Source organism: Rhodamnia argentea, chromosome 4 (genome assembly GCF_020921035.1).
Source record: "Rhodamnia argentea isolate NSW1041297 chromosome 4, ASM2092103v1, whole genome shotgun sequence".
Classification (NCBI taxonomy): Eukaryota; Viridiplantae; Streptophyta; class Magnoliopsida; order Myrtales; family Myrtaceae; genus Rhodamnia; species Rhodamnia argentea.
The window spans coordinates 9,842,342-9,856,987 of NC_063153.1; the positions used below are offsets into that span (position 1 = coordinate 9,842,342).

The following is a 14,646-nucleotide window of genomic DNA, read 5'->3' on the forward strand; positions in this document are numbered from 1 at the left end:
CCGAGCTTAATTTTGACAGGCAGATGAACCAAGATCAGTGTGAAGTGTTAGGTCTAGGGGTGTGCCAAATTTGTTTAAATCAAGAGGACCTAGTTTTGAGCCTAATTCAGTCCATTTAAGCTCTATTATTTAATTAAGGTTTTCAACTTAATGTCCATTATTTAAAAAGCCTTAATTTGGGCATGAAAAAAGCAAGACAAGCTCATGGGCTTATGATGGGGAATGTGCCGAATTCTATAAGTTCGGACCTTGATCAACTTTACTTAATTATTCATTTAATTAATTTAAGACCAGAATTGCATTTTTAAGCCCATTAGGAAAGGCCATTTACGGCCATCAATTCACCAAACTCCTCATGGCCGAACTTCTCATTGTCCTAGTGGAATTAGAACTCTTCAAAATTGCAGATTTGGTTAAGAGTTTTAGTAACGTAGGATTCCTATCTAGATAGAGTTTCATCAAATGTGGAAACTCGAAATCTAATGGCTGCAAATTAATCCTATTTGGTTTTAGATTGTCGATCCAATGGTCACTAGGAAGTCCTACTCCTACTAGGACTTCAAGGACCAAGCTCTATATAATAAGCTCTTCACGTTAACGCAAAGAGGCTGGAAAACCCTGAAAAATTTCGACACGTATAGAGCAAGGGCTGAATCTTGGTGCATCCGCTCATCAAATTCATGCATTAAGGCTGCCGTTTGAAGCTCGTACGATCACCTCCATTCAACCTTTGTGCCGTGCCCAGTTTGTGAGTTTGTTCAAACTCATCCGAAGCCACCTGAGTCCTCCACGGTCCATCCAAGCTGCTTCCTGTTCCAGCTTTCTGTTTGGATGCAAATCAGCCCTCTTTAGTGGTAAAAGAGCTTCCTTTTATTTTGATTCTCGAGACCTCACAAAGTACCTCATATTGTGTTAGAATTTTGACGATTTCGGAGCTCGTTTCGAATCAAAAGGGGACTGTTTCAGGCAGATATACAGCTTGCGCGTGTGCAGAATTTTAGCTTGGGAAAAGGTAATTTTTCTTAACCTTTGATTGCAATTTATGCTTGTTTATTTGGAAACTTGCATATATGTTCTAACACTTTGACGAACATACTTGAAGTGCAATTAAAGACGAAAGTTGAACCCTTTCCAATCTAGTTTTGCTCAAAACCGAAAATTACCAATGGTAGGATGAAATTCTGATTTGTTTGAGAAGATAATTCGTTCATAAGATAGGCTGAATTTTCGTGATGTTCTTGGAAATTGCTTGACATCAATTAGGGAATATCTTTTCTCGAATAAAATTGTTCGTCATTGTTGTGATCTAAATTGGATTGGGAAAAGATTAGATTTTGTTTCTTTTTGTTGAATTAAAAAGAATCAATTTTTGGTAATAAATTCTATCATGGCCGAATGTCACACGTTGGTGCTTGAAATTCCCATTTTGGTTGGACGACTGGAACTTATCTATTGGGTGTTCGATCATGGCTTTGTGTTATTGATAGGAATTTGTGATTGTTCGATATTATCTCTTGGTGTGAATAAAGATTCGACTAAATTGAAATTTTATCTGATTTGGCTAAATTAGATATAATTTTTTTTTTTACTCATGGATACATTTTTTTGAGCTAATCGTTATCTTTAACACGTGCGAAATGATTTGGATGTTATATGTCGTTATCTTATCTTATCTCCGGGGAATTTTCTGAACACATCTGATTAGAGATAAGGTTTGGTTGGATTGAATCTCTATCCATTCTTTTTATGAGGATTATCTAAAATTAAAATTTCAAATCTCAAAGATAATTTCTCAAATTAAAAATGGATTGAATTTTTGGATAAGGAAAGGTGGATCCCCAATCTCATAATTTCGGCCACCCCTCTAATTTTCGAAATTTCAAAGCTCAATTGACTCATCTTCATTTTATTTTTTGTCGTGCTGTTTGTTTTTGATTTGTTATAAAATTTGCACATCTTTAAACAAACATGCCCATAATATATGCTCCCCTTTGTGCCTAGACCCGTCGGAAAAATAAATCACACGCCTTAGCCACGATCTCGTGGAATGGGATGGTGATTTAGTATAGAAATTCGTGTTCCGCCATTTGGCAAAAGGGATGTTGTTTTTCTGTACACATATTCGCATACTGGTTCGAATCCTCGAGGATGTAGCGGATAAAATCTCGCTCTAGCCCGGATCTTTGGGAATGAGAGGATTTTCGGAAAAATCGGAAATTAAAAGGTATATTATGGGCATTTTTGTTTATTTTTGTTCAGATTTTTTGATTGCTTTTGAATGTTTTCTTTTATTACCGAAAATACAAAAAAAAAATCATCCTCCGGGCGCTTAATGGATGGTCTTCATGTCACATTTTTTTAATCATCAAATTCACATCAATTGGAAAGGTTTTTTTTTTTTTTCATGAAATTGGTACCGAAAGGGCGTTAATTTTTCAATTAGCGTAACCAAGTCCTCGGACTCATTCTCTCTGGTTTGTAGAGATAAAATAGTTCTCTCGCTATTTTATATAGGTTTCTAATCAACCTACCGTAAATGATTAGTGGCGGCTCCGATTAAATATTTTCTCATGAATAAACCTAAGTTACGATTCGGTAAGACTTGGGAGGGTCCGAATTAGGTTAGTTGATTTAATTAACCTAATAATCCGTTAGCCTGATTTTTAGATCGCGACAGACGGCTGCGGGAAGGTTCTCATATCTTTGCTTATTGTGCCTACCAAGCAGGTTATGCATGTGGTGGGCTAAATACAGAGTCCCATCATATAAGACAATGAGCCACGACCGACGATTTTGACTCAGCAAATTTCTGCATTATATTTGACCTAAAAAAAAAAAAATTCTACATCATAGGAGAGTTCCGGCTTGATAATGTCAAGTTGATCTGCTGTATTCCTCTTTTGAAACAGAGCATACGTTTTGCGTTGGGCAATAACGGGTTTGAGTTCTTTTAAATAAATTCAATTAATAGTGGACGAAATACAGGAGCTGAGAATTTTAATTAGAAACAATATCAATTAATATCGTTCTTGGATATTGTTATGAAAACAATTAGATAACCCGATTTTGGAATGAACTAGACTCAATAAAATCGAGAGTTTAGTTGCGCATTTTGCAATCAATTATGGATTAGACTGCACATTTTTACTATCATTTAGGGACTTGCGGTGACTTTCTTCCTTGTTTGTTCAAATAAAGAGACCACACTTGAACATTTAGGAACAGTTCAAGGGCCACATTGAACGAGCAAAAAATTCAAGAATGACATTATATATTTGGTCAAAATGCAAGAACTATTAGTGCCATTTTAGTTGTCTTCAGGTCCTGCTGACTTCCAATTCTTACTTGGAAGGATGGCATTTCCTTATATTCGTAATTTTTTTTGGTAAGCGAAAGAGTGATATGCCTTTGATGCACCATGAGCTTAGGTTCTTTGTTCTTTGTGGGTTTGTCGACGTTGCCAGATAGTTTGAAGGGAACTCTCCGGTGGATGTCTTGTCCGACTAAATGTCACGGTCATCTCGAGACAGATTAATTTATTTTGCTGGCGACTTTGATTTCATGAGCTAGACATTCTTTGTTACATGGAGTTAATTTGCTTTCTACCGCTAGAGGAGTAGATCAGAATGTGGGAACGATGAGAAGCAATCGTATGTGACATACACATAGGTTCCGTTTGTGTTTACGGAAAATGAATGATTCATAAAATATTTTCTTCGAAAATGTCACTTACGAAAATGAATAAAAGAGAAATTACTTTCACCATTAATGAAAATTTAGATATAACTTATTATCGATAATGAAAATTTTTATTGACTAAATAATATAAACAATCATCTTTAAGAAAATGTTTCCTAAATTATAAATTTCCTTAGAAACTAACGAACAGCTTCATGATTACTCATATGGGCACGATCTCCCTCTTAAAAGAAAAGAAAAAAAGAAGAAGAAAGACTATCAACATACTAAAGGGTACATCTCCCCATGTCAATGAATTACATTACTTGAGGAAAGTAACAGCAAGAGTTCCATAATTTTTTTTTTTCATTCATTTAAGTCCCACAAATTTTACCTATCGAATATTTAAGTGCCATTGACAATATGTCTCCCCGAAACAATTTTTTATTTTTTTTATTTTAATTTTGGATTTTTTATTTTTCTTTTGCTTTTTTCTTAGGCTTTTTTCCCCTTGGCCGGCAAGGGTCACCGGTGGCCCTCGCCGGCCACGAAACCCTCGTCGGATCTGAGAGAGGGCCTTTGCGGCCACACCAGCCATAGGTGATGTGGCCCTCGCCCACGATCGAAGGCTTTGCGGCCCCGTCGACCGCAAGCGAGGGTGTGACGGCCCTCGCTAGATCTAGGCAAGGGTCGCGACGGCTTTAGCCTCGCCCATGGCCGACAGGGCTACGACCGCCCTTGTGAGGGTTGTCGTGGCCACATTGGCCGAGGGCGACGCAGCCCTCGCCCTTGGATGAGAGTTTCGTGGCCGACGAGGGTCGATGATGACCCTCACCGGCCAAGGGAAAAAAACCACAAAGAAAAAAGCAAAAGAAAAATAAAAATTTTGAAATTAAATAAAAAATAAAAGTATCCATATGTCATTGAAAATTAAATAAAAAATCCATATAGGATGATTTGTTGGAAATGATGCTCAAACGATCGATTTTACTTCAATATGGCACATAAATGAGTGAAAAAAAAAACTTATAACATTCAAGTAAGCGCCGTGCATGGCTCATCTTGTTCTTCTCCCATTATACTTGTCTCTCTTTTCATGCGAATGTATTATCGGCAATAACCTAATTTGCCTTTTTGTAACCTTTTTTTTTCCTCATTTTCGTTGGAAAGGATAATTTCAATTATTAGGAAAGGGAAGAGATGATTTTGCATACTATTGAGAATGGAGTGACATATTTATTAGGCTAATTCCATTGCCTCCTACAATTTTTCATGCCGAATTAAAGTTGAATATCTCGCTTATACGATGTAAGTAATGTGATTATTTAGGGTATATCAAGGACTTAGTTTGTAAATTAAAGTTAGTGATGGACATAGAATGAATCCCTATTGATCTTCGATAAGTATGAATCATTTGATTTTTAGCTTAACACGAGTTTATCTAAGAAATTTGTAGAGGTTCAATTTGGTCGATTAATCTCCGAGGACAGATACCGTAAAAAAAAAAAAAATCAAGGAATCCATATTTATTTAAAGCTTAGAACTTTATTTATCAAAAAATAAAAATTATTAGCAGAGTTGTTATATAAATCGAGAAAATTAGCAGGAAATAATGAATCTATTTTGGCCGAGCCATCCTCGAGTCATCTTCTCGGATCGATCGATCTTGGCCCGACCCGACGTCCGCACTCATCGGACTCCGTGGCGCTCGTCGCCGGACTGTTCAGGTGCATCGGCGCCGTTGATCCGGAACTCAACCTCCCTTCTCCTGAAACTCAAACTCAAGATGACATCAGGCAATTTCTCTCTCTCTCTCTCTCTCTCTCTCTCTACTGCGCGCACGCGAGAGAGATGGAGATCGTATTTGTATTGCTTCTTATAGTTTCAATTTGATTTACAGCTCCTCTGTTGTCCACTGTAGTCTTGAAGGAGAGACATTTATAGGGGAGATGGAAGAAAGGACGTCCCTTTATTTGATTTGTTCCTTCGTTTAAACAATAAATATCTGGCATGTTTTATTCTATATACTTTAGATTTTCTATGGAATCATTGTCATTGGTATTGCAATATTTGTTCACATTGTTGTTTTCTGCTCCAAATTTAGATCTGTTGTGTGCATAGCAGTGAAAGATATACGTTAGCCTCCTATTTCTTGGAGGCTTCAATGATCTATTGATTCCTATAGATGTTATTGGGATTTTATCTTGTCCTTCAGTCTCAGCCACTATTGCCAATTCATTCACTCTGGTGCGTCCTCCTGTGGCTTTTTTCCTTTTTGAGGATATTTAAGATTTCATCCACCATGAGCTCAGAGTTAACTGGTAGAAACAGTGAACCATACAGACCAAACTAGTTAAGAGTTTCAGAAGGACTTACCTTTGACTAACAAACGGAGAAACATAAGTAGTATACGCAGAAAAAGTATCAAACTCAAAACTAATTTGCGACGAAGGAAAATACTTTCCCAACAAGCCTTTCACTAACGAGCAGACAAGATAATCTGTAAAATTTCTCTCTATCACTCCTATAATGGAAAGAAGGAAATGAACTCTGTCACCAGTTATCGCATGATGATAACTAGCCTGCCTTCAAAATAAAGTATGACTTTCCTCGAGGTAATTTTTTATTAACCATAAAATCCTGATGAATATATTTAGTTAAGTAATGGAAGAACTTTGCCTTTGGATGTAATTTAGACTACCATTCTCAGGTCCTACTAATTGAGGTTTGATTCAGAATCATTTCCCTAGTAGGCTGCATGATGAAATGTCTTTCACAGTTTCACTCATAGTGTTCAAATTGGGTGCTACAGAATTCTCATTTACTGAAGTGAGTACTATACGAGCAAGCGCCGGCAAGGTTGTCTGTTGCCACTTCTCATCAGATGGACAACTACTTGCTACTGGTGGACATGATAAGAAAGTACGTACGGGCAGTTATATGTGGATGATAATATGCTGTCTTCTGCAAGAGTCTGATATGGGATGGTTAAAATTCTGGATTATGCAGGCTGTACTGTGGTATGCAGATACCTTAAATCGAAAAACAACTCTGGAAGAACATTCTGCTTTGATCACAGATGTTCGTTTTAGTCCAACCATACCTCGCCTGGCAACATCTTCTTTTGACAAAACTGTCAAGAGTCTGGGATGCTGACAATGTTGGTGAACATAATATCTCATTGACACTAGTGTTTTTTAGATTTTTCAATTCCTTGTCTTTGAAGCTAATTGCAACAGCCTTCTGATATACTGAACTACACGAGTTGCCTGTCTGACTATAAGTACTGATGAAATTTCAAAACATTTTGCCACTATGATATAAGTGCTTATGATGCAAGTTTGCTGTTTCCGGAGTGAACAATCTAATGAAAGTTATTTTTTACATACCCTGTAGAGTTACGTAGAACATGATCTAAACTTGTAGCTTCAAGCAAGCAGATGTATTAGCATGAGTTAATTGACAGGACTTTGAATGTGTAGTTAGTGCATGATGGTGAAGGGTGAAGAAGTATGTAATCTGTCCCTTAGAGCTGACCACAGAAGATTTTGGTCTTTTACAGGAATGGAGCAGGAGTTTTAATTAAAGCTGGTCTCCTGTTGTTATTCAGATATTCAGATGTCCCTGTCTTTTGCTTGCTGCCCATTGCAACATCAATAAGAAATGAATTTGGGGTCGATTTTTGGCTTGTAGCCCTAATAGGAGTTGCCATTGTTTTAAAATCTGAACATTAAAATTTTGGGAACACACACACACACACACACACACAGAGTTTTATATGTATGCCAAAATATATATACACATATACAAATGAATTTATTGCCTAAGTATCTATGTGAATGGTTATGCAATCTGACTCTTGTTTAAAGCCTAGAGAGTTACTTCAATATTTCAAGTTCTCGGAATTTCCACACTTGTTTACATGAGATGATCGTCTCCTCTTGTTACCCTTGAAGCTGGAATTCCAAAGCCTGCTTGGTAGTGATAAATTCTGCCATGGGTATTCTCTCGTGATAATGATCGAGTGAAGATTTGGCTACTTCCTTCATAGATCATTTTGAGAGCATTCTCTTCGGAGCTCAATGAAATTGCTGCTTTTCGCGTGCAGACTTATATGGCATTTGTTGTGTGGCTTTTACATGAAATAGTGTCTGTAACTATTAGGATTGTATTTATCCTTCGTTGCTTTCATGCATTCTTTTGCAAGGTCAATGTTGAGGTTCCTTCATTTTAACCAGATAATGATCATGTTTTAAGAGTTCTAAGAGTTTCCTTTGTAGGTAGTTGTTGGTCAATGTAGAGGGCAAATTCATATGTGACCTTGCTTAGATTTATTTGACTGTCTCTGTTTTGTCCCTTTGTGGTGTGATGTATTTAGCTTCACTTTTGTTGGCTTTCTGCTTAATATCATCAATCGATCATTTGTTCATTTCAGCCTGGTTATTCTCTTCGGACTTTTATGGGGCATTCTACTGCTGTTATATCTCTGGACTTCCACCCAAATAAAGATGATCTTATCTGCTCTTGCGATTGGGATGGTGGGATAAGATACTGGAGCATTAATAATGGCAGCTGTTCGAGGGTATTCAGGGTACAAATAAATTATCATACTACTGGTGTTTCCCTTATGGGTTCTAGTGAGATGGTGCATCCAGTACATCTTGTTTCTGTGAAAATGCATAACTTATGTTGCTCGTGAATCAGGGTGGCACAGCCCTGTTGAGATTCCAATCCCATCTCGGAAGGTATCTTGCTGCAGCGACAGATAATGTCGTATCTATATTGGATGTAGAGACACAAGAGTGCAGGCAAACTTTGCAGGTTGAATTTTTAGTAACTTTTTGCTTTTTATTCGGTCTAGTCAAATGGGGATTGTTATTGGCTGAGAAAAGGGGATATTGTTGCTGAGTGAGTGATTGTCTTACCTCTAGTAGGTATGATTGAATGATGTTGTGGTTCCTCTTGGATCTGTTACTGTATTGAAAATTTAGATGACAAAATGTTTTATTTCTCTGAGCATTAGAAGGAAAAGCTCTTATTTCATCTCTGCCAAAATTTTACATTGGTGATAGGAGATATTTCAGTGTTTATTCTTGGGTCTATTGGTGACCCTATTGGCTTGCTGAATATCTAGGAAGGAACTTGCCTAATAAAGTAGCATTTTCCCAGGTCTAGAGTTGAGGCTCGATCCAGATGAGAAATAACAGTAGGAAAAAAGATCATCGTAGCTTGTCATCTTTTTATCTTCTGTATCGAAGTATATGACGTTCAAGTATGTGTCACCATTTATGGATGCTATTTTAGTCACACAATTAGTTTCTAGGTGTATGTCATCTTTCAGAGAATTTTATCGTTTGCTATCCTTCTTGTCATTATTGAAATTGCAACTCATTCAATTGCAGGGCCTTTTAATTCAAGTTGGCCATTCTAGTCTTTGAGATAGTCACGTTTGTTGCCTTTTTTCCTTTTTGTTTCCTGCTGCTTGTAACATGTCGATAGTTCCTGCTTGTATCTGAATTTTGATTACAGGGGCATGCTAAGTCAATCAGTTCTGTGTGTTGGGATTCGACTGGGGAGTTTCTTGCTTCTGTCAGTGAGGACTCTGTGAGAGTTTGGGCAGTTGGGTCAGGTAGTGAATGGGACTGTGTACATGAATTGAGCTGCAATGGAAACAAGGTTCACTCCTGTGTGTTCCACCCAACTTATCCTTCACTTCTGGTGATTGGCTGCTACCAGGTGAGTCACGTTTGAATTATTTATTTTAGCGTTTTCATGTGCATTCTAGCTCCATATATAGGAGAAGTAAGCTATAAGTCTGGTTAGATGTTCCTGAATCTTGTTCTTAGGACTATATGAGAAATTTCTAGCAAGCTTCCTGGGATGATTATTGGGCTCATGAATTTATAAAATATTAAGTGATTGGCTAGTACAAATCAGGCGTCTTTCTCACTATCCTTCGAAGTAGTGATACCCAGTTAATTTGCAATTTCAGAATTACGGCTTATGAAGCTGGCTTTACAAGAGCCATGGAACAGCAAAAGCTATGTGCCTTAACTAGAAGTACAAGTCACGTGAATAGACTCTTTAGACTTCTATTGCCCCATAAAGTCTTGGTTTAATTGTGCTTTGGTCTAAGCTAATTGAAAATTCTCTGCAGACCCTGGAGCTGTGGAATATGGCCGAGAACAAGACAATGGCTTTGCCAGCTCATGATGGACTAATTGCTGCATTGGCAGTGTCAAATTTGACAGGCCTGGTTGCTTCAGCTAGTCACGACAAGACAGTGAAGCTGTGGAGGTGATACTTTGCCATCTCCAGGTGTTTGTCCTGCGCACTCAGATTGGAAGACTGAATTTGCTGTTCCCGTTCAAGTGCATGTATCTTGTCCTTGTATCAGTTGCCTCAGTACGCCTAGTCGGTGTCGTCTCACTGATACTAATATAGATCTTATCATTAGCGATGGGATTTAACTTTGTGACATTTGCTGCTGTTGTACATCGGTTGATGACTTCTTTTCTTTTGTCGAGTTGAAGCTTTCTGCGAATGCTTCAGTGACATGTAAGGTTTTGCCTTTCCTTAGAGAAGGGAATGTTCTCGGACAGGACTCTACATTGATAATTGCCATCTTCTCTCCCTTGGTGTTCATGCCATGTCTTTCTTACTTGGACTTCGACGTCACTTACTTTTTGGGTTGGATTGGAATTCTCATTGTCGGTTTCGTTCTTGTCAACTTAAAGGGCCAAAAGAAACAGATTTCCAGGAACCCTCACGTTTCTTGGTGTCAAGAGCTTGAGATGGAATGAAATATGTTTTGGTTAGATCCCTAGGAAACAAGTGGATCTATCAACTCTAAGGATGTGCGAAGGGAAGGAAAAGGGTTATGGGGACCACTATTGTAACATGTTTTGTATGATGTAATTAATGCATCGTTGGCACTCCTTATCTTCAAATATTTATAGTCGTGCTATATATTGTATTGCTGTCGAGTTGAAAAGCTAGAAGCAGTGGTAAATGTAACTCGTTTTCAGCGGAATTGTGGGGAATTTGTAAGCTTGTGTTGCTCGTTTGAAATGCTTCTTCTCTCATGGTGATATCAAATTATCCGCAAGTTCTATGCCCTCCACTTTGTAGGTTGGCTTGGGGCCAGAACATTGAAACATCATAGAGACTAATAATGGAAATTGAAGTGTGCGCGCGCGTCTCTCTCTCTCTCGTTGTGGGAGCCCCCTCGCCTGCCTTTGGATTGGTCGGAGCTGTTTGTGTTTGTGACTTGTCTGAGAAGGCTTGTAACCAGAACAATGCAAATGGAAGGTCTGGGGTGGTAGGATATGGAAACCTTTCAATCCTGGATCATCTGGATGCACCGGTTGGGCAAGAGATTATCATGACTTGACTGCCCTTGCATTGCTTTTCGGCACATCATTTTGCATCGATGATCCTTTGCCGGGTCTCATCTTGCAATTTCCGATCTCCCTCCTGCTCAATGAAGTGCGCGAGACCGTCGCCGGTGTTAACACCTAAATTTTGATTTTTCTTAAATCATCCATTTCAAGCATAAAAATAAGAACTAGTCATAGTTCTCACCAAAAATAACTTTTCCTGCATTGCATATTTATTTTCTGTCATTCATTGCATTTAAGGTCAGAGGTGATCAATCGAGCTTAATTTTAACAGGCAGATGAACCAAGATCAGTGTGAAGTGTTAGGTCTAGGGGTGTGCCAAATTTGTTTAAATCAAGAGGACCTAGTTTTGAGCCTAATTCAGTCCATTTAAGCTCTATTATTTAATTAAGGTTTTCAACTTAATGTCCATTATTTAAAAAGCCTTAATTTGGGCATGAAAAAAGCAAGACAAGCTCATGGGCTTATGATGGGGAATGTGCCGAATTCTATAAGTTAAGACCTTGATCAACCCATGTGAGGTTTTACTTAATTATTCATTTAATTAATTTAAGACCAGAATTGCATTTTTAAGCCCATTAGGAAAGGCCATTTACGGCCATCAATTCACCAAACTCCTCATGGCCGAACTTCTCATTGTCCTAGTGGAATTAGAACTCCTCAAAATTGCAGATTTGGTTAAGAGTTTTAGTAACGTAGGATTCCTATCTAGATAGAGTTCCATCAAATGTGGAAACTCGAAATCTAATGGCTGCAAATTAATCCTATTCGGTTTTAGATTGTCGATCCAATGGTCACTAGGAAGTCCTACTCCTACTAGGACTTCAAGGACCAAGCTCTATATAATAAGCTCTTCACGTTAACGCAAAGAGGCTGGAAAACCCTGAAAAATTTCGACACGTATAGAGCAAGGGCTGAATCTTGGTGCATCTGCTCATCAAATTCATGCATTAAGGCTGTCGTTTGAAGCTCGTACGATCACCTCCATTCAACCTTTGTGCCGTGCCCAGTTTGTGAGTTTGTTCAAACTCATCCGAAGCCACCTGAGTCCTCCACGGTCCATCCAAGCTGCTTCCTGTTCCAGCTTTCTGTTTGGATGCAAATCAGCCCTCTTTAGTGGTAAAAGAGCTTCCTTTTATTTTGATTCTCGAGACCTCACAAAGTACCTCATATTGTGTTAGAATTTTGACGATTTCGGAGCCCGTTTCGAATCAAAAGGGGACTGTTTCAGGCAGATATACAGCTTGCGCGTGTGCAGAATTTTAGCTTGGGAAAAGGTAATTTTTCTTAACCTTTGATTGCAATTTATGCTTGTTTATTTGGAAACTTGCATATATGTTCTAACACTTTGACGAACATACTTGAAGTGCAATTAAAGACGAAAGTTGAACCCTTTCCAATCTAGTTTTGCTCAAAACCGAAAATTACCAATGGTAGGATGAAAATCTGATTTGTTTGAGAAGATAATTCGTTCATAAGATAGGCTGAATTTTCGTGATGTTCTTGGAAATTGCTTGACATCAATTAGGGAATATCTTTTCTCGAATAAAATTGTTCGTCATTGTTTTGATCTAAATTGGATTCGGAAAAGATCAGATTTTGTTTCTTTTTGTTGAATTAAAAAAAATCAATTTTTGGTAATAAATTCTATGATGGCCGAATGTCACACGTTGGAAGTCCTTGCTTGAAATTCCCATTTTGGTTGGTCGACTGGAACTTATCTATTGGGTGTTCGATCATGGCTTTGTGTTATTGATAGGAATTTTTGATTGTTCGATATTATCTCTTGGTGTGAATAAAGATTCGACTAAATTGAAATTTTATCTGATTTGGCTAAATTAGATATAATTTTTTTTTTTACTCATGGATACATTTTTTTGAGCTAATCGTTATCTTTAACACGTGCGAAATGATTTGGATGTTATATGTCGTTATCTTATCTTATCTCTGGGGAATTTTCTGAACACATCCGATTAGAGATAAGGTTTGGTTGGATTGAATCTCTATCCATTCTTTTTATGAGGATTATCTAAAATTAAATTTTCAAATCTCAAATATAATTTCTCAAATTAAAAATGGATTGAATTTTTGGATAAGGAAAGGTGGATCCCCAATCTCATAATTTCGGCCACCCCTCTAATTTTTGAAATTTCAAAGCTCAATTGACTCATTTTCATTTTATTTTTTGTCGTGCTGTTTGTTTTTGATTTGTTATAAAATTTGCACATCTTTAAACAAACATGCCCATAATATATGCTCCCCTTTGTGCCTAGACCCGTCGGAAAAATAAATCACACGCCTTAGCCACGATCTCGTGGAATGGGATGGTGATTTAGTATAGAAATTCGTGTTACGCCATTTGGCAAATGGGATGTTGTTTTTTCGTACACATATCCGCATACTGGTTCGAATCCTCGAGGATGTAGCGGATAAAATCTCGCTCTAGCCCAGAACTTTGGGAATGAGAGGATTTTCGGAAAAATCGGAAATTAAAAGGTATATTATGGGCATTTTTGTTTATTTTTGTTCAGATTTTTTGATTGCTATTGAATGTTTTCTTTTATTACCAAAAATACAAAAAAAAATCATCCTCTAGGCGCTTAATAGATGGTCTTCATGTCACATTTTTTTAATCATCAAATTCACATCAATTGGAAAGGTTTTTTTTTTTTCATGAAATTGGTACCGAAAGGGCGCTAATTTTTCAATTAGCGTAACCAAGTCCCCGGAGTCATTCTCTCTGGTTCGTAAAGATAAAATAGTTCTCCTGCTATTTTATATAGGTTTCTAATCAACCTACCGTAAATGATTAGTGGCGGCTACGATTAAATATTTTCTCATGAATAAACCTAAGTTGCGATTCGGTAGGACTTGGAAGGGTCCGAATTAGATTAGTTGATTTAATTAACCTAATAATCCGTTAGCCCGATTTTTAGGTCGCGACAGCCGGCTGTGGGAAGGTTCTCATATCTTTGCTTATTGTGCCTACCAAGCAGGTTATGCATGTGGTGGGCTAAATACAGAGTCCCATCATATAAGACAATGAGCCACGATCGACGATTTTGACTCAGCAAATTTCTACATTATATTTGACCTAAAAAAAAAAAAATTCTACATCATAGGAGAGTTCTGGCTTGATAATGTCAAGTTGATCTGCTGTATTCCTCTTTTGAAACAGAGCATACGTTTTGCGTTGGGCAATAACGGGTTTGAGTTCTTTTAAATAAATTCAATTAATAGTGGACGAAATACAGGAGCTGAGAATTTTAATTAGAAACAATATCAATTAATATCGTTCTTGGATATTGTTATGAAAACAATTAGATAACCCGATTTTGGAATGAACTAGACTCAATAAAATCGAGAGTTTAGTTGCGCATTTTGCAATCAATTATGGATTAGACTGCACATTTTTACAATCATTTAGGGACTTGCGGTGACTTTCTTCCTTGTTTGGTCAAATAAAGAGACCACACTTGAACATTTAGGAACAGTTCAAGGGCCACATTGAACGAGCAAAACATTCAAGGATGACATTATATATTTGGTCAAAATGCAAGAACTATT

General features: G+C 37.5%; 1 protein-coding gene across 1 annotated transcript; it reads left to right on the plus strand.

Annotated features, from left to right (window-relative positions):
- Window positions 1-6,490: 6,490 nt before the first annotated feature.
- On the plus strand, window positions 6,491-10,397 carry LOC115733742 (transcriptional corepressor LEUNIG-like). The gene is made up of 6 exons (XM_048277904.1): window positions 6,491-6,600; window positions 6,688-6,838; window positions 8,114-8,269; window positions 8,383-8,499; window positions 9,208-9,414; window positions 9,836-10,397. The coding sequence occupies exons 2-6, from the start codon at window positions 6,758-6,760 to the stop codon at window positions 9,977-9,979; spliced, it is 705 nt and encodes a 234-aa protein (XP_048133861.1). The 5' UTR covers window positions 6,491-6,600; window positions 6,688-6,757; the 3' UTR covers window positions 9,980-10,397.
- The last annotated feature ends 4,249 nt before the right edge of the window (window positions 10,398-14,646 follow it).

Coding starts and splice junctions, on each gene's coding strand:
- LOC115733742 (XM_048277904.1), top strand. CDS start 6,758: ATGTTCGTTTTAGTCCAACCATACCTCGCCTGGCAACATCTTCTTTTG. Junction 6,839..8,113: donor GAGTCTGGGATGCTGACAAT/GTTGGTGAACAT, acceptor TGTTCATTTCAG/CCTGGTTATTCTCTTCGGAC. Junction 8,500..9,207: donor AGTGCAGGCAAACTTTGCAG/GTTGAATTTTTA, acceptor TTTTGATTACAG/GGGCATGCTAAGTCAATCAG.